Raw genomic sequence first — 23536 nt, 5'->3', positions numbered from 1 at the left:
TTAATTCTATGTACTTATATTTTAATCAATATATTTTGATAAAGTATTTTAGTTTATCTTGTTTTGATTTGAAAGGTTTTTACCAGAGTGTTACGGAAACGGCGACCCCAATCAACCACAAAAGTCGGTTCTTGATGTAAAATACAAGAGGCTTTATTGCTAGCGCGCTAGGACTCCACTCCCAGTCATACAAGACATGGCTAAGAGTGAAGCCCCGAACATAGGAGTATTCAGGTTATATAGACATGAGTCCGTGGGATGAGGGGAGGAAGCAAGATAAGGGGTTACAAGGTAATCTTATGACGACCATTTGGTCAGGTTTGCAGGAGCATTTGATCTGGGTTTCCGGGCCTAGCAGAAGGGAGGGATTTTACACTACAAAGGTCTGGGCTAGCTTGCCAGACTAGTTTGCAAATGGCTCGGGGCTCCCTGCAAGGTGTTAACAAATTACCCCAGGTTTCCACAACTTCAGCAGCATCTGCTTTAGTACAGAAACAAAAGAGGCAAAGGTTAGACTTTATCTTTGTAAGACAGGCTAGCAAGGTGTTAACAAATTACCCCAGGTTTCCAGAACTTCAGCATCTGCTTTAGTACAGAAACAAAAGAGGCAAAGGTTAGACTTTATCTTTGTAAGACAGGCTAATCTAATTTAATTCTTACAGCTGTGCCCTCTGCCCTTCCCACATATTTATTCTTGACTGCCTTCAATGACCGTCCTAACTAAAGTGAAGAATGTTAGTGGGGGGACCCAGTTATTGTCTTATCCCTATCAATCTGTTTATCATCTTCACTCACTCATCTACTTATCACAAATTATTTTTTGTTGAATCAATTTATTTATCTGTCTCTTCCCTTCATATCTATCAGGCTCGGAAAGGTAGGATCTTGCTTAGCACATTGTTTCACATATGTAGTTGCATAGTATTTTTTTATGTAAGAAGGTGCTCAGTAAGTATTTGGTAAATGAATGAATTCCACCTAAACCCTCCATGGAATCTTGAGCAGTGAGAAACTGCCAGTCCATATCCAATAATAAGCAGAAGTCAGAAAGACTGAGCACTTTTCTTTAGGGAATAAAATGGAGTTCTTGAAGCCTCTGTTTAGCACTTACTAGGGGAAGTAAGGATGATTTTTCTTTTATTGTTGAGTCTCAGGAAGTTAAATTTTAAAAAATGTTGCCAGAGGGTGTCTACACTTACCAGATTGAGACAGAGAGAGAGAAAGTGAGAAAGCACCATGCCAGAACCCCTTCTCCATTTCTCCTTTCAAGATTCTGTGCATACATGCACACACGTACCTGGTGTGTTTCCCAAGCCACTTGGTCCTGGGTTTAAACTTCATAGTTCGCCATGTGGGATCCAGCTGCCTTAAATACCACTGGCTGGCCCGGAAATTAATACTTCTTATATGAAGGGTTTTTTGGCTTCTAATTTGTTTTGAGCTACTACATTTGGATTTCACAAGTAAAGGTAGCTTCCAAATCATTTTGTCCTTTTCCCTTTTACTAAGTGTCTTGGATTATAGCTATTTTATTCCTCTGGAATTCAATCTAGCACTCATGAATACAATTATAAAAAAAAAAGAGCAAAAACAGAGATTTGATATAAGGATTTGTTATATTTTTTTCCTACTTCCTCCATAGCCTGGAGGTGACTGAGTTACTGCTCATGGCTTTGGAAAATCCAGTAAAATATGTTGAGGACAATACAGAACAAAAGGTAAGTCTTCCAGTACAGACCTAGCATACCTGGAAAGGAATGACTTTTCGTAGGAAGACCTTTTGGAGTTGAATGTAAAATGTGAGTAAGACATGAGAGATGCCTTGTCACTGGCCTGGCATCTCATTCCACTCTGCTGTTAACATGTGGCTGCAGTTGTGCGCTGCTGGTCACTTGAGCCAGCTGGCTAATGCTGATTGTTAAGTTCTCAGAATGTTGGGGCTTGTTGGCCTTATGTTAGTAGCCTGAAGTGGGCAAGGATGGGAATATTTATGCTGCAGAAGTTGCCAAACAATTTCTTAGGTTTTGACTTACTTTTTTTTTTCCCCCCCTTGGAGAGCGTTATTAGACATGAGACATTCAACAGCATACTACTGCAGCCTAGGTGGAACTCAGTTTATGACTGGGATGTAATTCATTTGGACACTACTCTAGGGAAGAATTAATAGAAAAGCCACTTTAACTTTTCTTGAAGTCCCATCAAATACTTGTCACCTACAATTGAGCCATTTCTTTTCTAAAACTATGTAACTGTTACAATAATGATGTCTGTAATACTTAGGAAGCAGATAGAATTATTTGCTCAACTAGTGTTCTTCATAAAGCTGATCAGACACTTCGAAGAATTGTATCTCAGACAATGAAGGAGGCAAAAGGTATGTTGGATACATTATATGCTATTTTGTTAGTATGATAATGACTTTCGATTGCTACTGTTTTTCCTCTGACACTCAGGTAGTTTATTAGGTTTTAATAATGAAAGTTTCCACCCTATGTTTAGTTTCAATGTGCAATTGAGTGAAATGTAGCGAAAAATTCTACCCCAGTAACTGGGAATTCATCCATTGCTCTATCTAGTACACTTTTCTTCAATAGCTACTCTGTACTAGACTTTATTCTGAGTGTCACAGAATCAGCAGGGAGCAGAACATTCTAGTGAGGAGACAAAATACAAATCTGTCTGAATATATGCCAGTGCTCAGAAGAAAAACAAAGTAGGGTGAGGCGATGGAGAGTGGTGGGAGGACTTATTTTTAAAGGGTAATTAGGAAGGCTTCTCTGAGAGGAGAGAGATATGAACAAAGGGAAGGAGCAAATCATGCTGCTGTCTGGTGGGTCAATAAAAGCTCAGAGGTAAAGGTGGAATGTTCTAGAAAAGAGGTCATTAGGCAAAGGGGGAATGAAAGGAAGGAGACAAGGTAGTCAGGGACCATGTGTAAGATCAGCATGGCGTTTTTAACAAGGTCAGTGTGTTGTAAATCTGAATTTATAGATGAAATGTGTGGTAATTATAGTAAAACAATTCCTTTGGGTTTTGAATATTGAACTTGTTATATTTAAAATTTGATGTAAGAAGATATGTTAAGTGTTTTATAAATATTGTTTATAATCTTTTCAACCCCAGAATGTAGGTATAATTTTACAAGTGGGGAAATCAAGGTTCATAGAGGATCACTATCTCGTCCAAGGCTGGATAATACTTTGGCACCCACTGTGAAGTCTCATTCTAGTCTGTACTTTCTATCATGCTGCTCTGCATCACCAACACTTATTTTTTAAAAAATATTTATTTAAACTTTATTTATTTATTTTAATTTGACCGGAGAGAGACAGAGTAAAAGAGAAAGAGACAGAGAGGGAAAGTGAGAAAGCAAGCTGCCAGGTTTAGGACTTGAGCCATGGTCAGCCATGTGGGAGTCCGGAGCCCTTAGCCACCATGCCACCTGCAGGCCTCCCAGTTCCTTTTTAAAAATTTTGTCAGAGGGAGCATGTGTTCTCTGAGTTGGGAAATAGTGAAAGTGAGAAAACTCCCCCTGTGAGAGGTGGTCACGCAGCAATCCTTTCTTCCATTTCTCCTTCTGGGATTTTGGACATGCATGGACATGTGCCCAGCATGTTTCTCAAGCTGCAGCACCCAGGACTCATCCACACAGTCAACAGTGTGGGATCCAGCTACCTTAAGCACTCCGCCACGAGCTGACCCTATTGTACAGTTTAAAAATATTGTATACTATGTAAATTACATCTCAAAACACTAACAAAAAATAGAAATTCCGTTTCTCAGTAACACTACCCACACATGGCTAGTGGCTGCTGTATAAATAATAGATAAAGAGGGAACCAGCAGTTAGTGTAATGGCTATGTCGCTGGACTCCCACATAGTCGACCGCGGTTCTTGTCCCGGACCCGGTGGCTTAAAACTCACGCCGGGCGCGTGTGCGTGCGTGCCCAAGATCCCGAGAGGAGAATGGAGGAGAAGGGATTGTGGCGTGACCATCCCCCCTGGGGGGTGATTTCTCGCTTTCTGTCTCTCTTTCTCTCTCTGTCTGGCGAGCACACGCGCCCTATAGCGAAAACCTCTCAAAAAAAAATAAAGAACTTTTTTATTATTATAGAGCTACATTGGACAACTGTTCTAGATACTATGGTTTTATTTTGTTTTGTTTTTTGGAGAGGTTTTTGCTATAGGGCACGTGAACTCGTGAGACAGAGACAGAAAGTGAGAAATCACCCCCCAGAGGGGATGGCCATGCCGCATGCATACACATGCACCCAGTGTTAAGTTTTAAGCCACCGGGTCTGGGACCCGAACCGTACCCGACTATGTGGGAGTCCAGTGACATAGCCATTACGCTAACTGCTGGTCCCAATGTTTTCTTTTTACCCTCCCCGATATTATCAAGTTTGAATTCATTTTTTTTTTTAATTTGCCAGAGGGCACATATGCTTACCAGACAGAGATACAGAGAAGGGTAAAAACCACCCTCTACCCTAACAGAGTGTAGTCGATGCAATCCATCCTGCTCCATTTCCCCATCCTTTCTGGGTTTGGGGCAGGTACATATACACACCCAGCATGTCTTTCAAGCCGCTAGGGCCTGTATCATAATCCTGTAGCTGGTCATGTGGGATCCAGCCCCTTAACCAGTAGGCCACAGAACAGTACCCAAATTTTCATTTTCTATTTCTGCTTTTTTTGCTTTTCTACCTATTATGTCAATAAGTCAGTTAAGTCAGCTTCTTGGCTCCTCTTATGAACAAATCCCTTTTATTTATTTATTTTTTTTGAGAGGTTTTTCTATATGGCGTGTGCGCTCACCAGAAAGAGACAGAAAGACAGAAAGTGAGAAATCCCTCCCCAGTGGCCATGGCCACGCCTCAGTCCCTCCTCCATTCTCCTCAGGATCTTGGGCAGGCACCCGGTGTGAGTTTAAGCCACCAAGGTCACTACATGGGAGTCCAGCAACATAGCCATTACCCCACCTGCTGGTCCCAAACAAATCCCTTTTAGATTTGTCTTTTCTGCTAGCATATTTTATAGTTATTTTATTTCCCGTGTGACCCCGTCTGTGTATTAAACTAACTCAACTATTCATATAAGAATATGGTTTGAAGTAAGAAATGAATTTTCTGATGTCGTTAGCCCAGATCAATTTGTACAAATAATTTGAGAATATCTTTTTATTTTAGATGAACAAGTACTACCTTGCGATTTGAAGATTCTAGCAGAAGAACTTAACAAACTCAAAGCAGAGTTTTTGGAAGACCTACGACAAGGAAACAAAAGATATCTGTGCTTTCAGCAAAGTATTGATTTATCAGATGTCATTTCTTTTTTTCATTATGAGAAAGATAGTATTACTCAGAAGTATTTTTCCAAGCAGCAATAAAATTTCTGAATTTCCAATCAAATGTCTGACTTTAGCACTTCTGCAAGCTAGTTTAAAAAATTGTATTACTGGATGTTTTCTGATCAATAATGTGAATTGCAGAAGACCATTTGTTAAAAAATTTTATTTATTATTATCTTTTAATTTGCTATAAGGCATGTGTGTTCACCAGAGAGAGAGAGAGAGAGAAAGCTGCCAGGTTTAGGACCCGAACTGTGGCCATCCATGTGGGAGTCTACAACCATCATGTCACCCACTGGTCCACCAAAAAACATTCTTTTAAAAAAGAAAAAAAATTTGGAAAAGCCTACTCTAAAAGATCCATTTGTCAAAACAGAAATCACTTGGGAACCAGCAGTTAGCGTAATGGCTAAGTCGCTGGACTCCCACGTAGTCAACCGTGGTTCGCGTCCCGCACCCAGTGGCTTAAAACTCACACTGGGCTCATGTGCGTGCGTGCCCAAGATCCCGAGAGGAGAATGGAGAAGGGATTGTGGTGTGACCATCCCCCCTAGGGGGTGATTTCTCGCTTTCTGTCTCTCTCTCTGTCTGGCGAGTGCATGCACCCTATAGCGAAAATCTCTCCCCCCCCCAAAAAAAAAAACATTAATCACTTTGGTCAGTCACTTGTCAGATGTGAGATGGATCATTAGCCACATGCAGCAGGCCTTCCTCATTTATGTGCCAGAACCCTTGGGTGTGGGCCCTGGGGAGAGCAGTCACACTAAATAGACCTTGAATAAAAAGAACTAGGAGGAAGATAAGCTGCAGATGTACAGAGCTGTTTTTGTTTAATTCATGATAAGATCTACTCATGGGTAAGTCATTCTAGAAATTCAGACCAGTGAAATTATAAAATGTATTTCTTGTATTAACATTTTACATACCAGTAAATTCCTAAAACAGGAATTATATCTTGGTTTCAAAAAAGAAAAATCAAGGTCATTAGAAAGTGTTATATTTTTATTCATATATTACAAAAGCAAAGCTTCATCACAATATGAACTACATACTAATTATTTCAGCATTAAAACTGCTTTCCAGAATCCCTAAACAATATAGTATATTTTACAACCATAATGCAACTTTTATGTCTTGCATACAAAATATGTTCTTTACATCAAAGTACATAACAAAACAAGTTCTAGAAAGCATGTACCCTCTAAGACTAATGAAAAAGTCTTTAGCAGGGAATTTTATAACACATTCATTTGACAAATATTTTTGTAGAACTTAAAACAAGGCTTATCTCTGAATTCTTTTTAGTAATGTTCCCTTTGTCAAACGATTCCTCAGATGAATGGCAAACACTTATTTCTAAAATGAAATAGCACTGGAAATACCCAATGGAATTTTTTCAAAGTAAAAGCCTAGCCTTTACTTGAATTTCAAGTTGTAGCTACATACTACATTAGTAAAATCTGAAATAAAACTATTCCCTGTTAATCTCTTCACAGTCTCTTAAAAAAATATTAGTGGAGATAAATTATCTACCAACTTTAAAAATCTAAACTTATGTTCACTGAACAAAAATAAATTTAGTTTCCAGAACATTGCCTGTTAACAGCAAAGTACTATAAATAGTGCATGTTAAACTTTTCCCAACTCATTTCTATAAAATATTTGATTAAAAATATGAGAAACACATTTAATACATAAGGGAAGATACTAGTATCTTCCCAAACACGGAATTTAACTCACAGGAAATTTAAATAAAATTCTAAATCTTTAAAAAAATACAATACCAGAAAAGTTTCTAAGGTAGATTTGCTTCAAACATTTTAGTGCATTTAGAATTGTAGCTTTTAAGCATCAACACCTTTGGAATACCAACTGTGCTCTTTAAATCTGTGGAAAATGAGAATTCTACATTCACCTGAAAAAAAAAATTTCATGTTTAAATTAAAATTCACCTTCAAAACATCCATTTTAGTTGTTAGATAAAACTGTACTTGTCACTATTGAGCCAGCATATATAGTTAATAAGCTAGTTTTAATGAGTTCTTCCTCTTTGTTTAATAAACATTTTCTTTTTCTGTCTTGGGGTATTGCTTTTATTTGAAGATTATATAAAAGAAAAAAATAGTTGCAAAAGCTTCCAAATGATAACCTGCTTCTTTCTGGCCATTAATAAATACTAGAGCCAAGTTGTACATTTGGAAATTGCTATTATAAAACTGATTGGCTCAGTGAATAAGTGAAATAACAGAGCAAAATACAATTGTAGGATTTTAGATTCACAAGATTTGACAAGAAGAGTTTTAGTTTGAGGAAACTGTCCATAATGTTCTTTAAACAATGCAGTTGAGGTTAGCTAGGATTGGATATAAGACCACAATAATTCATTTTAATGGCTCTGTAGCATTTGGAAGGGAGGGCAGATGATTTATTAACTTGGCACTTGGGGTTTGTGAGTATTTACCATCCTTTTATTTACTTAGAGACCCTTTTCTGTTAATAGATGCTTAATAGTTAGGATATTCTCTTTAATTAGAAGCCAATTAGGAGTACTTTCAAGATATAAACCAAATTAAAGACAAAATTTTTGCAAATTATACAGAAACCAACAGTTAGTAACAATGTATTTTATTATTTGACCAATTTCTATTCAGAGTAAGCTAGTTATTACATAATATAAAAACAAGTATCCTATCCAAAATGAATTATCTAGATTTATTCAGAAAGTTATATTTTTATAAACAAATATCAAGCTTAAATGCATCTTATATCTATTTTCACACCATATCCTTTTCTACTAAGGCGATGATTCAATCACAGTTTCCATATAATTTTATCACTGTACATGAAGATAAAAAATATGCAAATAAGAATTCCAATTTGAAGTCACAGAAAATATTTTAAATAGCCAGTTATGAAGGGACCAGAATCCATTTTGGACACATGTTCTCTGTCTTGCTAACATTGCTTTACCATCACATTTTCCATGTGTTCCTATAACCACCTTTTCTTGTCAATTATAGGCAATAAATGGAAGGCAGGGAAAGGAAACTGGAGAGGTTTTACTGAAGGACTGCATTTTATTGATAAGATGGATGATTTCCATTTTACCTCTTTGGTTATCAAAGGAATAGGAAAAATAACAATCTCAAAACCATTAAAAACTTCACTTGAAACTAACAATGTCAGAATCAAGGTTTTAAATGAAAAGGAAATTAAAACTCCTCAAATTAAAAGGCAAAAAGTCAACTAGCACAATCGTGTATTTACCTGTGGTTTTCAAAAATAAACTAAAAATATAGTAAAAGTCCAATGCAAAACTGTTGTATGTTTAAACTAGAAATTGAATTAACGTTTTTTAAATATTAAACACAAATTTCAGTTTAAAGTCTTGTTTCATTTCTTAACTTTCACCTTGAATTTTTGAAACTTCAATTTTAAAAAGAATGAACTGTTTCCCCTTGTAGAAAATTAAGGTCTACTACACTGAAATAGCTTTATATCTGAAATAATACCAATTCAACATAAGGTATGTGAACTAAATGGTATTTCAATTAAGAGTAATTTTAAAAGCAACTTCTCTACTAAACACTGAAGTAAATTGTAAGAGAAAATATTTCTACCATTTTGAAATATGGCAGAAATAACATCTAGCTGCAAGGTATATATTGAAATTATCAAGAGTGTGGATAAGTCTTGAAGTTTTTATGGACCACAAATGCGGAAAATTTAAATGAACACCTATAAAATTATAATTGCACTCCAATTCTAAAATGCCTCAATGAAAAAAATGTCAATACCAGTGCATCTAACTATTCTAATACATAAATGACCATGACCAGATTTTTATGAAAAGAAAAAAAGGGGAGAAGGGCTTTTGTTTCCACTGTCAAATTTATTATCTATGAATTATAATGTCTTTAAATTAGAAGACACCTTATTAAGGATGACCAAAACAAAACAAACAGAACAAAACATAAACTATAAAACACCGAAAGATAAAAATCAAACAAAACATGTGATTGTTTTCTATCAGTGTTGGTTATGTTGCCCTCTTGCAAAATGACAGGCAAAATCATACTTGTTTTTACATTTGCATCCACATATATTACACTGAAAAGGATTTTCATACCCATGACATCCCATATGAATAGTGTAAAGGATATTGTCTGCAAAGTACATGTCACAGTGCTGGCAGTGGTGCAGAAGCTGAGGATCCTGGACTGGCAGGGTTGGGGCTGGAGTACTTGGCTGGCTGTTTCCTATGCTAGGAGTACTCGTGTGGGCACTTGGTTCACTGCTTGGACCTGCCACTGGACTATAGTTCCTCTGACTATGTGATGGCCGAGGTTCGGGGCTTGTAGGAGAGGAGCTCTGAGGAATACTTGCTGACACAGCAGAAACTACTGCTTGGGTGGCGGGCTGCTGAATCATGAAAGGCTTTTCATCTGGGCAGGGAACTACATCAGGAGAAGCAGGGTTTTGGTTTTCAGGTGGCAAACTGGACAACTGTCCTGCTAGAGTTGAGAGCTGATTTAAAGGGTTGTCAACCATAAGTTCTTGGGGGTCCCGTGGTAGGCCACCAGTTGGTGTGGTTTTTGCCATACTTTCATAGGAGTCAGTCTGGATATTTGGGATTTCATGAGTAAAATCATTAAGGTAGTCTGGTTTCTGAACCACCATGGAAGGTGGACTTAAGTTGATTAGTGCTCTTCTGCTATATCCCAGGTTGCTTGTCTTCTTCTGTAAAACCCCCCACATTTTCTTGCTGCTTAAGGAAGACCTAGTACCTTTAATTGGCACCATTTTATGCTTTCGCCTTCGATGATGGGATAGGTTACTTCGATCACTGCAGCGGAAGGAACATAATTCACATTTGTATGGTTTTTCTCCAGTATGGGAACGCATATGGGCTTCCAGATGACGCTCATAAGCAGATGCGAATGGACATAAGTGACATCGATGAGGTTTCTCACCTGTTTTGAAAAATGAGGGGAAACTGTAAGACTTGTTCATTTGTGGGAAGTTTCGTATTTGTCCATCACTGGATTTGGAAAATGATAAAAAATAAAATGGTTTTCCGAAATTTCCACCTGCATTAAAAATTTTCAAACTGCAAACTGGATTAAACCTTATGCACTCATCAGTCACAACTGGAGATACGTAAGTATTTATATTCTCTCAGTTAATATAACATAAAAATTGTCACTGTTCAAGTGGCATTTGGGGAAAGAAGAAACAGCACAACTGACACTAATATTCTAGTAATATTCTCTACATAGCAATGATTGCATCAAAATTATGTTTCAGAATTATATATTCATGTATATCTATACATAAACACTCATGAACATTCACACATATATGTACACACACATGTATGTGCTTTTCTCGGGGAAAAATAGTAACTTTTTTTTTTGGAAAGATTTTTGCTATAGGGCATGTATGCTTACCAGAGAGGGATACAGAGAGACAGAGAGAAAGAGACAGAAAGCAAGAAATCACCCCCCCGAGGAACGGCCATCCTGTAATCCCGTCTCCTCCATTCTCCTCTCAGGATTTTGGGCATGCATGCACATGCCCCTGGTGTGATTTTGAAGCTGCCAGGTCCAGGACTTGAACCATGGTCGGCCATGTGGGAGTCTAGCGACGTAACCATTACACCATCTGCTAGTCTTCAAAATAGTAATACTTTTAAAAAAAAAGTCTTCCTAGGAAACAAAGCCCACTATCAAAATGTGCTTCCTAGTCCCCACGTCTGAGTATGCATCGTGTCCTTTCAAAACTGCCTACACTTCTCCCCCATCTTCTTACTCTTCAATTGCTAGAAGGAATGAATTCGATTAACACTGTTAACTAAAGACTGCCCAAATATATAAAATAAACATTTGGAAGATGAGATTTAGTCATTCATCTAACAGGTAAGCACTGAGTATCTTTTATGTGCCAGATTCTCTGTACATTCTGGAGTACAAAAATGGCCTTATCACAATCTCTGTATTTCCAGAGGCTTTCAGCCCACCACAAGGATGTGAGGGAGTTTAAGATGCCATGAAGCTCACAGGAAGGTTTTTCAGAAGAAACCTTGGTTGATTAAGGTGAGGCCAGTGATCCTCAGTACGTCAACCACTATATATTGTACAATACAAATGTTTTCTCCTTGTTGTAACGGAAAGGTACTAGTGAGGATAAAGATTAAAAAAATGTTATCACTTTATATTGCCGTTAGTAGTAACCTTCCCAATCTAAGAAGCAGACAATGTTGAGAGATTATTTAGATTCAAAAGGAAATGTTGGGGACCAGCAGATGGCATAACAGTTACGTTGCTGGACTCCCATGTAGTCAAACATGGTTCAAGTCCTGGACCTGGAGGCTTAAAACTCACGCCAGACACGCATGTGTGTGCCCCAAATTCCAAGAGAATGGAGAAAAAGAGATTGTAGCATGGCCGTCCCTCCAGGGGGCGATTTCTTGCTTTCTGTCTGTCTCTCTGGTGAGCACATGTACCGTAAAGCAAAAGTCTCTTTCTAAAAAAAGGAGGAAATGGTGGTCCAACAGGTGGTATGGTAGTTAAGGTGCTAGACACCCACATGGGTGACTGGTTCAAGTTCCAGACCTGGTTATTTGAAAATCATGCCAGGCATGTGTGTGCCCAAATGCAGAGAATGGAGAAGGGATTTCCCTTGGGACTGATTTCTCACTTTCCCTTCTCTGTATCTCTCTGTCTCTATTCTCTCCAATAAGCTCCAGTACCCTGTGACAAAAACCTAAAATAAAGAAGAAAAATAAAATGGTGAGCCAGCCTACAGCCTAGTGGTTACAATAGCTGGATCCCACATGGCCAACTGAATGGTTCAAGTCCTGGACACAGTGACTTGAAAAACACACTGGGCCTGGGGACCAGCAGTTAGCGTAATGGCTATGTCACTGGATTCCCACATAGTTGACCGCGGTTTGCATCCCGGACCTGGTGGTTTAAAACCCACGCCGAGTGCATGTGAGTGCGTGCCCAAGATCCCAAGAAGAGAATGGAGGAGAAGGGACTGCGGTGTGGCCATCCCCTCTGGGGAGTGATTTCTCGCTTTCTGTCTCTCTGCCTCTCTGTCTGTCTGTCTGGTGAGTGCACGCGTCCTATAGTGAAAAACCTCTCAAAACAAAACAAAACAAAACAAAACACACTGGGCCCAAAAATCCCAAAAGGAGAGAGAGAAGGGATTATGACATGATCATGCCTCACGGGAGTACTTTCTCACTTTTCCTCTGGCATTTAAAAAAAAACATAAGGGAAAGGGGTAAGGCAGGAGAAGCTCTACAAGGGGCCTCACTTCTAATCCATTCCTGTGTTGTTATGCCATTGCTTTATAAGAACAAAGTAACTTCCATTCCAACCTTAAATCAACTTTCATTTTTGAACTACCAGGACTATTTATATGAAAACCAACCTGCCTCCTTGGACCCTCTACTGCCCTTAAAGAAATGCCTTCTCCAGTTGCTTCTCCATTACCTGTGTGGATTCTAATATGTTCAATAAGCCGGGCTGTTCCTTTGCTGGCATAGTTGCAGTAGCGACACTTGAGCTTCCCATCAAAGGTCCTTTCAAACCCGTCTACTAACATTCCTGAGTTTTCATCCAGGGAAACTTCAACAGATGGGTGATCCAGTCCATTTTGATCACCATCTGTTCCAGCTATAAATAAGCAGAGCAAAAGAAATTATGCACCTCAGAATCAACTCAATTTGGCATTTTAGTCTTAAATGGTTGAAAAATCTTTTATAAATTGACAGTTCACATCCCATAAAGTTAAACTGATATAATTACATATTTTTTTCTGAACTGAGACTAATTCATACAAAAACCAGTATACTAGGTTGTCAGAAAAGTTATGACACATCCTTGTGTAGAAGCAATATGCCATGACTTTTCCGACAATCTAATATTTTAAGACCCTTTTATGGGGGAATCTCAAATTACTCACACAAATTGTATAACATGCTTCTGAAGAAGAAAACAGGTGAATAGACAGAGGTGAGTAGATAGATTAACTGAAGAGTGATGGCCTAGTTTACACATAGATGTTTAAGATTCTACCTAATCCTATCATTCTAATCAGTAGTCATAATCTCCAAAACTCTTACCTCTATTAACTATAGTCTAAAGCATTTAATGAGTTTTCCACCATTCCAGTTTGTACATGTGTTCTAGGTTACAACTACAATCTTAAAATTCTAACTAAGCACACAAAGGAAAATATTGTATCTAATACTTCTGAATGTTAGAACTCTAAGTATTTCAGAGATAAAAGGCATTTCTTTGACTTTTTGCTTTTAATCTAACCTGACTACTTATTTATATGGACAAAAAAATTGAAGGAGCAGATGGTCATCATCAGAAAAACCAGTAAACAGCAGGGGCTACAACCCTGGTCTCTCTTTTTTTTTAAAAAAATTATTATTTATTTTTTTCCTTTTAATCTGACCAAAGAGAGAGAAAAAGAAAGTGAGAAGGTAAGCTGCTGGGTCCAGGACTCGAACCACAGTTGGCCATGTGGGATTCCAGCACCTTAACCACCCTGCCACCTGCTGGCCCCAACCCTGGTCTCTTGAATCCCTGTTCAGGAAACTATACACTAGTGTTAAAAGTGAAATTTTTTATTCTCATAGCTTTATGGGAAAAGGGCTTCTACTCTCTTCTAGGAGGTAACAGTGCTGGCATATTCAAGCTCCTTGTTTCATGGTCTCCTACACTCTCTCACCAGGAAGAGAGTAATTTTGCTGGTTGGGGCAAATCCAGTACTCAACAGGGCTGCTGCACTGGAAAGACAAATCAGTCTCCCCATCTCTCCTACAGCTTTTTCAAGCCTGTGTCTCTCAAATTTTAATGTGTGCATGAATTACTTGGAGATCTTATTAAAACAGAATCTAATTCATCAGCTCTGGGGTGGGGACTGGCATTCTGCATTGTTAGAAAAACAAGCTTCCAAGTAATTCCTGGTCCCTGCTGCTTACTCCTAGATTATAAGGTCCCTAACCATCTAGGAAAGGTGTCAGCAAACTTTTTCTCCAGGGGTGAAAGAGTAAATACTTGAGGCTTTATGGGCCATCTGATCCGTAAAGGATAAAAGCAGCTCTAAAAGAAATGTAGACAGGGACCAGCACTTGGCATAATGGCTATGTTTGGACTCCCATGTAGTTGACAGTGGTTCAAGTCCCAGCCTGGTGGCTTAAACTCACACCGGGTGCATGTGCATGCGTGCCCAGGATCCCAAGAGAAGAACAGAGAAGGGATTGTGGCATGGCCCATCCCGGGGTGATTTCTCGCTTTCGGTCTCTCTGTCTTTCTGGTGAGCGCACACGTCCTATAGGAAAAATCTCTCAAAAAAAAAAAAAAAAAAAAGAGTAAACAAATGTGTCTGTGTTCCAATAAACCTTTATGGACGCTGAAGTCTGAATTTTGTCTAATTTTCTTGTAGTCATGCCATTATTCTCTTGTTTTTCTTTAGTCACTTTTAAATGTAAAAGCCATTCTTAGCTTATAGGTCATACAAATAGAGCAGTCCAAATGCGGCCCACAGGCTGTAGTTTGCTGACTCCTGTGCTAGGTTTAGGAAAAGATTCCAGTCCTTGTATAGTAAGCTAACCAGACAAGGTTAACCTCTAGCAGATTAAGCAGGTTGCTGCTTTCTCCATTCTAGTCTGTCTTCTCAGATGAATAAACATGGTCAGCCCTTTCTTCATTTTAAGAGGGAAACAAGAGAAACCCCTATTTTGATTTAACAAACTTTTCCTGAAGGCAGAATTTTTTGTAAGGTAAAGCTGAAGTTTTGATCCCCTTTAGGTTCCTATATCTACTGTTAGCTAATAGAACCTGGAGGATGGGAAGGGTATTTAGAACCCCTAACCTCCCAACAAGACCATAATGCATGCCTAGACTATGTAAGATCATTCGTATTCAGCAAAAATCTGACTTATTTAAAGACAGAAAAATTGCCCTATTATCTTCCTATTTAAAAAAGGCAATGATTTATATTAACGAATGGCAGCCTGTGTACATACACAAACATTAATGCATTTATAACAATTGAATTATTTAATAGTATTAAGATGAGTCTACCTCCCTGAAGAGCCTCTGCTTCTTTGTCCCCACTAACTGATCCAGAAATCATGTTCACATGATGGGTCTGCTGAGTCAGGTATTCCTGAAAGTCTTTCACGAAGTCCAAAGGCTCTGGTTTCTTCTCACCCATCTTTGCTTTTCTTTTTAAAAGTTTACAGTTCGTTACACCTAGAAAAAGAACTGAAATAATTTTACACTATTTAAGGATATCCAGTACACAGTAAAACAGCAACAGTGACAAAAATGATCTCGTTCAAGACATTATACAAAGCAACAGAAAACACAGGTCTGGCCTTTAAATACCTTAAAATATTCCTGGCAAGCTAAAGAAGGTATACACAAAATGGTGAAAAATCAATATATTTAATAATTAAATAAACTAGAATTTAAATTTAGTCATAGAGGACAGAAGGTATTACAAAGACAAAAATATTAAGAATTAAAAAAAAAAGTCCAGATAAAAAGGCACATCATCAGGGATTATCAATGAAAGAGACAGTTGGGACCAGCAGTTAGCATAATGGCTATGTCACTGGACTCCCACGTAGTTGACCGCGGTTCGAGTCCCAGACCCAGTGGCTTAAAACTCATGCCGGGCACATGTACATGCGTGCCCAAGATCCCAAGAGGAGAATGGAGGAGAATGGATTGCGGTATGGCCATCTCCTCTTGGGGGCGATTTCTCACTTTATGTCTCTGTCTGTCTGGTGAGCACATGCGCCCTATAGCAAAAACCTCTCCAAAAAAAGAGAGAAAGAGACAGTCAAGAAACCAAGTGGCTCATCAGGGACTTTTTGTGGTTCAATATAGGTGTGACTAGCCACAGGTAGCTATTAAGCACTAGATATGTGGCTAATACAAATAACCCGAGTTTTAAAATTTGATCTAATCAATCGATGGTGACTACCAACAAAGCCTCTTAGATCAGTGTCCACATGAATAGTCTCAACGCAGATAGTCTAGAATGGTGAGTGGCAAAATTTTTATGAAGGGTCAGACAGTAAACATTTTAGGCTCTGCAGACCAAGTGTGTCTCGGCTACAACGGTTCAACTCTTGTTTTTTTTCCTCTTCCATGAGAAAGGGAGATGGGGGAAGCATGCCAACAGGGTCTCATGTCATGATCCTACATCCAATCTCAGCCAGTCAGAATCAGGGACACATGTACATGTGCCCAGTGTGCACTGTGACTTAATCTGTCTGTTCTCCTACTTTATGTATGTGGAACAATATATTGGATCATCAGGAAAGTCGTGACACATTTTTGCATAGAAAAACACATCATGACTTTCCCAAGGACCCAATACTATGAACTTTTGTCTGACTTCTGTCACTCAACATTATGATTGTAAGATTCATCCATACTGTTGCATGCAGGTTAATTCTGACTGTTTAACTGCTGTACCCCACTGTGTGACTGTGCTGCAATTAATTCATCTACTGTATTATTGTGGAAACATCTGGGTAATTCCAGTATTGGGGTGCTGTGAATAAAGCTTCTATGAACAAATTACTACAAGTCTTTGGTTAAATATGTATACTTACTTATTGACTGCACAGAAGCAAAATAAAAACCACTGAGTCAAAGGGTATGCATATACTCAGCTTTAGATAATAACAAATATTAGGTTGTTGGGAAAGTCATGACATATTTTTCTATGTTTTTCTAAGCAAAAATGTATCATGACTTTCCCAACAACCCAACACTTCTTCAAAAAGATTCTACGGGGCCAGCAGGTGGCATGGAGGTTAGAGCCACTGGAACCCATATGGCTGACTCTGAGGTTCGAGGTGTGAACCCGGAGACTTGAAAATCACACTGAAAATGTGTGTGTGTGTGTGTGTGCCCAAAATCCCAAGGGGAGAATGAAGAGGGGACAGCAGTGTGGTCTTTCTCCCCAGGGGGCGACTTCACACTTTCCCTCTCCAACTCTGGCAAGCACATATGCCCCATAGTGAGAACTAAAAAACAAAAACAAAACAAAGTATACCAATTTACACTCTCACAAGCAGTGAATAAAAGTTCTGTGGCTCCACATCTTCGTCAGCACTTGAATATTTTTTTGCCTTTGCATTTTAACCACTCTGGTGTGGTGGTATCATACCAATTTTAATTTCAGTATCTAACTGATTAACGAAGGTGTGTATTTTTTTATTTGAGAATTTTTTCTTTCTTTTTTTGAGAGATTTTTGTTGCTACAGGGTGTTGGCACTCGCCAGAGACAGTGAGACAGAAAGTGAGAAATCACTCCCCAGAAAGAATATCCACACCACAGTCCTGTCTCCTCCATTCTCCTCTTGGGCTTTTGGTCGTGCACGTACATGGCACCCAGCCTGAATTTCAAGCTACCAGGTCCAAGACTCAAACCACAGTTGGCCATGTGTGAGTCCAGTACCCTAATCACTACACCTCTAATCCAGTATGACCCTGGTGCATACTTTTGGCCGCTTAGATATTGGGTTGTCTATCTTTTTTCTAGTTAATATTAAGATTTCTTTATAATATATATATATTTTTTTGAGAGGTTTTTGCTATAGGGCGTGTGCGCTCGCCGGAAAGACAGAGAGAGACAGAAAGCGAGAAATCACCCAGGGGGGATGGCCACACCGCAATCCCTTCTCCATTCTCTCGGGATCTTGGGCATGCACACACACGCACCTGACGTGAATTTAAGCCACCAGGTCCAGGACTCTAATTGCGGTCGACTAACATGGGAGTCCAGCAACATAGCCATTATGCTAACTGATGGTCCCAAGATTTCTTTATAATGTTCTTTTTTTTGTTGTTGGAGAGGTTTTTTGCTATAGGGCACGTGCACTCGCCAGAAAGACAGAGAGAGACAGACAGAAAGCGAGAAATCACCCCCACAGGGGGGATGGCCATGCCGCAATCCCTTCTCCTCCATTCTACTCTTGGAATCTTGGGCATGTACGCGTACGCACACGCGCCCGGCATGAGTTTAAACCGCCGGTCCACAACTTGAACCGCGGTCGACTACGTGGGAGTCCAGCAACATAGCCATTATGCCAACTGTGGTCCTTTTATAATATTCTTGATAGGAGTTCTTTATTACATATATATTGCAATTATCTTCTCCCATTCTGTGGTTGCCTTTTTGTTTTCTTTTATAGAATAATTTCCTTTTATATCTAACCAGATTTCTCACTTTCCCTCTCACTGCATCTGTTTCCCCTCTCCTCCCCCGCCCTCCCCCCGAATATACCCTCCTTGGAAGCGCACACACTCTAAGGCAAAAACCTCTCAAAAAAAAAAAATTTCCTTGTTTACATTTTACATGAGGATATTCTCCTATATATATTTTTTTAACCTTTAACTAATACTTTTATCTGGAATTCAGTGTTATATAAGATTTAAGAGTTAAAACATTTTCTTTCTAGGAGATATCTTATTGCCCAAGCAATAAGATATCAAGCCAGACTTTTTCCAGGAGGTTCCAGTATTACCTTTCTATCAATAAATCAGATGCCCTAAGCACACAACTAGGCCAATACATGGCGGGGAGGATGGATCCCACATGGCCAACCAGACCTTTTGGCTTGAGTACTGGGCCTGGTGGCTTGAAAAGCACTTCGGCGTGTGTGAGTATGTGCCCTAAATCCTGAGAAGAGAATAAAGAAGGGACTGCAGCATGGTCATACTCGGGGAGTGCTTTCTCACTTTCCCTGTCTCAGTCTCTCTGGCAAGTACACGCGCCCTGTAACACTAACACACGCACACAAAGCATACAACTGCTACAGTACAATATGTCACAATATGGAAAAAATAAACAAGATTGCCAGTAAGCAAGCTGAAGAAAATGATATTTTTATGTGTCCATCTCAAGTTTAAGAACACAAATGAGCCTAATTACAGAGGATGGCTGGCATATTTTGACACTTTGCTATTATCATATTGTCACTTCACTGTGTTCTCTGCATAACCTGTAAGCTGTTTTTCAATCATAATGCATGATAAACAAAATACATGCCTGGAATGTTTTTCAAACTGTAGGTGCTGTTTTTTTTTTCTTAAATTTATGTGTACTAACTAGAGACAGAAAGAGAGCGAGTGAGAGAGAGAGAATGTGTACCCCCAAAGAGAATGGCTATGTCACAATCCCTTCTCCTCCATTCGCCTCTGGGATTTTGGGCACACATACACACACACGCACACACACACGTACACCCACAAACATGTGTGGTGTGTTTCCAAGCCACTGGGTCTAAGACTCAAACTGCATGGTAGCCATGTGGGATCCAGCTGCCTTAACCACTATACCACTAGCCCAGGCCATGTGGTTGGCCATGTAGAATACGGCTATTTTAACCACTAGGCCAGGAGGCAGGCTTCAGGAGCTAAAACTTTAAAACAGAGACATCAAGATGCAAATCTGAACACAACCCAAGGCAATATACAAAAGATCTGTATGAGACTCTTTAAACCTGCCTTCCTCCCAAAGTCTCTCTCTTTAATAAACTATGAGAGAATTTTGAGAATGACATAATTAGGGAATAAGAGTATATATTTCACAAATTTTTGACATGCGTTTGAGGGTTTCTAAGCATAGGAAGAATACTTAACCACTAACTTGCCTTTATAACAATTTGACGGTTAGGCAGGCCTATATACATAAATCAATTACAATTAAACAGATGTGTTTAAATATACAACTTGATAATTATACTCACTGAAAAATCTACTTTACCACAGAATAAATATTAATAGAGAAGGCTGACAAATAAGGCTTGGTTTACAACCAAGTAACATGGGCATTCAAAAAGAATTGTAACATGGGCTAGCGTGGAGGTTAAGGCACTGGATCCCCCACATCGCTGACTATGTGGTTTAAATCCCAGATCTGGTAGCTTGAAATCAAGCTGGATGCTTGTGCATACATGCCCAAATTCCAGAGAGGAGACAGGAGAGGAAGGGACTGTGGCAAAGCCATTTCCTCTGGCAGGTTATTTCTTATTTTCCTTCTCTCTCTGGCAAGCACATATGCCCAATAGAAAAATAAAGGAAAAAAGAAAAAAGAATTACAATTACTAAAAAAAAAACCTCTCTGCAGGTAAAAGGGTTATGAGGCTTTAAGGAATCAGAAAACAATATACAAATACAACTAAATAGAACCCAGTAAGAAGAAATCCAGAAGAGGAGTTATACAATCTAACCTTTTCACCCCAAATCAGTTATTCCTTTTTCTTGCCACTCCAACATTGATGAAATGTAGAGTAATTGAAATTTATTCTGGAGATACACCACTGGACTCCAAAAGGCCATGGAGGGAATTTCAACTAAAATTGGAAAGCCATACAGAAGTCTGCAAAGAAAAGCGCATCACAAATTAAAATCTTAAGACAAAAACTGAATTAGCTAATACCCTGTGTCAATCTTATCACTACCATTAACTGAAAAGAAACAAATCTGACAGATAAGCAAAGAACAAAGCAACAGCTTCAATTCACCAAAAGCAGAATCCTTGGGGTTGGCAGGTGGTGCAGTGGTTAAGGTGCTGGACTTCCACATGGCTAACTGTGGTTTGAGTCCCAGATCTGGCAGCTTGCTTTCTCATTTTCCCTTTCTCTCTCTCTCTGGTCAAATTAAAAATAAATAACAATAATAACACAAAAATAAAATAACATAGAATCCCCCCAAGGTAACATGCACTGGTGAGGCTATTGTTTTTCCATTTGTAGATTTCTTTTTTGTGTGTGTGTGTGTGTGTGTGTGTGTGTGTGCTATAGGAGTGTGCACTTGCTGGAGAGACAGAAACAGAAAGACAAGAAGTGAAAAATCACCCCTGGTGGGAGGGTGCCCAGCCCATAATCCCTTCTCCTCTATTCTCGGGATTTTGGGCACACACACACATGCCTGGTGAGTTTTAAGAAACCTGGTCTGGGATTTGAACTGCGGTCATACTCCCATCCTTTATGTGGGAGTCCAGCGACATAACCATTAGGCTACCTGCTGGCCCCACGACAGGAAGATTTAAGATTTCACTTTAGGTTTAAAAAAAATTTTTTTTTTCCTGTTTTTGGAGAGGTTTTTGCTATAGGGTGCATGTGCTTGCCAGACAGAGACAGAGAGACAGAAAGTGAGAAATCACCCCCCCCAGGGGAGATAGCCACACCACAATCCCTTCTCCTCCATTTTCCTCTCAGGATCTTGGGCACGCACGCACATGAGTTTAAGCCACTGGGTCCAGGACTCAAACTGCAGTTAGCTATATGGGAGTTCAGCGACATAGCCATTATGCTAACTGCTGGTCCCTCATTTTTGGTCATATTTTTCATATCTTTTTTTTTTTTTTTTTTTGAGAGAGAGAGTTTTGCCGTAGGGCACATGCTCTAGGCATTTTCCTAGAAGACAGGGAAAGTGAGAAATCACCTCCCAACGGGAATGGTCACACAGCAATCCTTTCTCTATTCTCCTCCTGGGATCTTGGACATGTACCCAGTGTGAGTTTCCAGTCACTAGGTCTGGATTCAAACTGCAGTTGGCCATATGGGAGTCCAACAACATAACCTCTATGCCATCTGCTGGCCCTAGCTTTTTTTTTTTTTTCTTAATTCTTTTCCAGAGGGAACCTATGCTCACCAGTGAGAGAGAGCAAGAAAGCACCCCCATGGGGAATGGTCATCAGCAATGCCTTGTCCTCCCTCTCCCTCCTTTGGAGATTTTGGGCATACACCCATGCCTGATGTGTTTTCAAGATGTGGATTCCAGGACTCCAATTGTGTGTTTGGCTATGTGAAATCCAGCTACTTTAACCAGCAGGCCATTGGATGGCCCATCTATCTAAATTTATTTATTTAATTTGTTCCCAGTGCACTTCTATAAAGGTCAGGTTTAGGACTAGCAGATGCCAGTAATCCACATCCCTGGACTCCTACGTGGTCCACCAGGTCACCTTACATGGGGCACCTGTGCATGCCTGCCCAAAATCACCAGAGGAGAATGGGGAAGGAATTGTAGTGTGGCCATCCCTCTGTGTGTGTGTGTGTGTGTGTGTGTGTGTGTGCGCGTGGGTGGGTGCACACGCGCGTGACTTCTCACTTTCTCTCTCCAGCGAGTGCAGCGAACTGCCCTATAGCAAAAAGCTCTAGTTACATAAAAGTTACATAAAACTGCATTAGCCCTATGTAGGAAAGGGTTAAAACAAAACAGTAAACAACCAAGCACACCTAACAAGGGCATATCAGATTCCCATTATCTTTATTATTCTCTCACAATACATAAACAGTTGTGGTTTTCTGGGAACCACCTGGGCCTCTAGGGGAAAAGAGCACCAAACGTCTCAATTCACTGTAAGAAGTTCACATGAATATACATATAAATGTCTATTTGCGTGGAAAACAAGACATACGTAAAAGTTAAAACGGAATTTTAAAGTGTTAATCCAGACATAAAAAAGTTGTTTCAAAGAAGTTTTGTTTCTTCTAAGGTGAATTTTCTGCGATCTCGCATTTTAAAACATCCTTATTTCTTCTCCTGCTTGTCACTCCTCCTTTCAGGTTCCGACTGAACATTGAGGAGACACTAAATGGGCCACGTGGTTAATGGCAGCTAGACCCGATCTAACTTGGGATGTACAATAATCAAGCACTTACTAGGTTACTCACATTTCCGAGAGTTTGCGAAACCCTAAACCCCGAATGAACCTAAACAGTTTTTGCTAGTGTTCTCAAAGCTCATTTGTACCGAAGATTAGGAGTACAGGTGCAATAGAAAATAAGCTAAGGGTCCTCAGGAAAAAAGAGAAAGGTTTTAGAAGTCCTCTCACAACGAGCTGCCCTGGTCCGGCGTCGGGGCAGCATCCTCGCCAGGATTCAGAACAACACCCTTACCAAGATTCGGAACACCTAGGAGACCCGCGCCTCGGCTGACCCGAGCCTCAGTCACTCGGTCGAAGACGCAAACCTCGGGGCGTCCCCCGCACGACCACCTGTCAGAGCCGGAGGCAGCAGTCCCCACCCCAGAGCCTCGGAGCTCCAGCCTGAGGGCCTGGGTCCCTCGGGGGTCCCTCATTCAGTCACCGCAGCCTTCCGCGCTCCAGCCGAGGAGGTCCGGGGT

At 39.7% G+C, this 23536-nt stretch overlaps 2 protein-coding genes across 4 annotated transcripts in view; one reads left to right on the top strand and one right to left on the bottom strand.

Moving 5' to 3' along the window:
• The window catches only part of PSTK (phosphoseryl-tRNA kinase), a 22509-nt gene extending 16949 nt beyond the window's left edge, over positions 1 to 5560 (top strand). Inside the window, exons 4-6 of the mRNA XM_006143969.3 lie at positions 1643 to 1718; positions 2281 to 2374; positions 5191 to 5560. Coding sequence (XP_006144031.1) covers positions 1643 to 1718; positions 2281 to 2374; positions 5191 to 5390 — 370 coding nt within the window. The 3' untranslated portion in view covers positions 5391 to 5560. The remainder of the gene's footprint in view (positions 1 to 1642; positions 1719 to 2280; positions 2375 to 5190) is intronic.
• A 775-nt stretch (positions 5561 to 6335) lies between these two features.
• The window catches only part of IKZF5 (IKAROS family zinc finger 5), a 17490-nt gene continuing 289 nt past the window's right edge, over positions 6336 to 23536 (bottom strand). The window contains exons 1-5 of one of the 3 annotated variants that reach the window (XM_014586086.2): positions 23311 to 23530; positions 20635 to 20783; positions 15461 to 15643; positions 12854 to 13036; positions 6336 to 10324 (exon numbers count right to left, since the gene is read on the bottom strand). In XM_014586086.2, the coding sequence (XP_014441572.1) occupies positions 9381 to 10324; positions 12854 to 13036; positions 15461 to 15593 (1260 nt within the window). In that variant the 5' untranslated portion in view covers positions 15594 to 15643; positions 20635 to 20783; positions 23311 to 23530 and the 3' untranslated portion in view covers positions 6336 to 9380. Of the gene's footprint in view, positions 10325 to 12853; positions 13037 to 15460; positions 15644 to 20634; positions 20784 to 23310; positions 23531 to 23536 lie in introns of those variants that run through there. The other 2 variants (XM_014586087.2, XM_027770104.1) reach the window with 2 other exon arrangements.

Source organism: Tupaia chinensis, unplaced genomic scaffold (assembly GCF_000334495.1).
Source record: "Tupaia chinensis unplaced genomic scaffold, TupChi_1.0 Scaffold000113_1, whole genome shotgun sequence".
Classification (NCBI taxonomy): Eukaryota; Metazoa; Chordata; class Mammalia; order Scandentia; family Tupaiidae; genus Tupaia; species Tupaia belangeri.
Note: the sequence above shows the minus strand (reverse complement) of the source record. Positions and strands in the feature narration are given on the sequence as shown.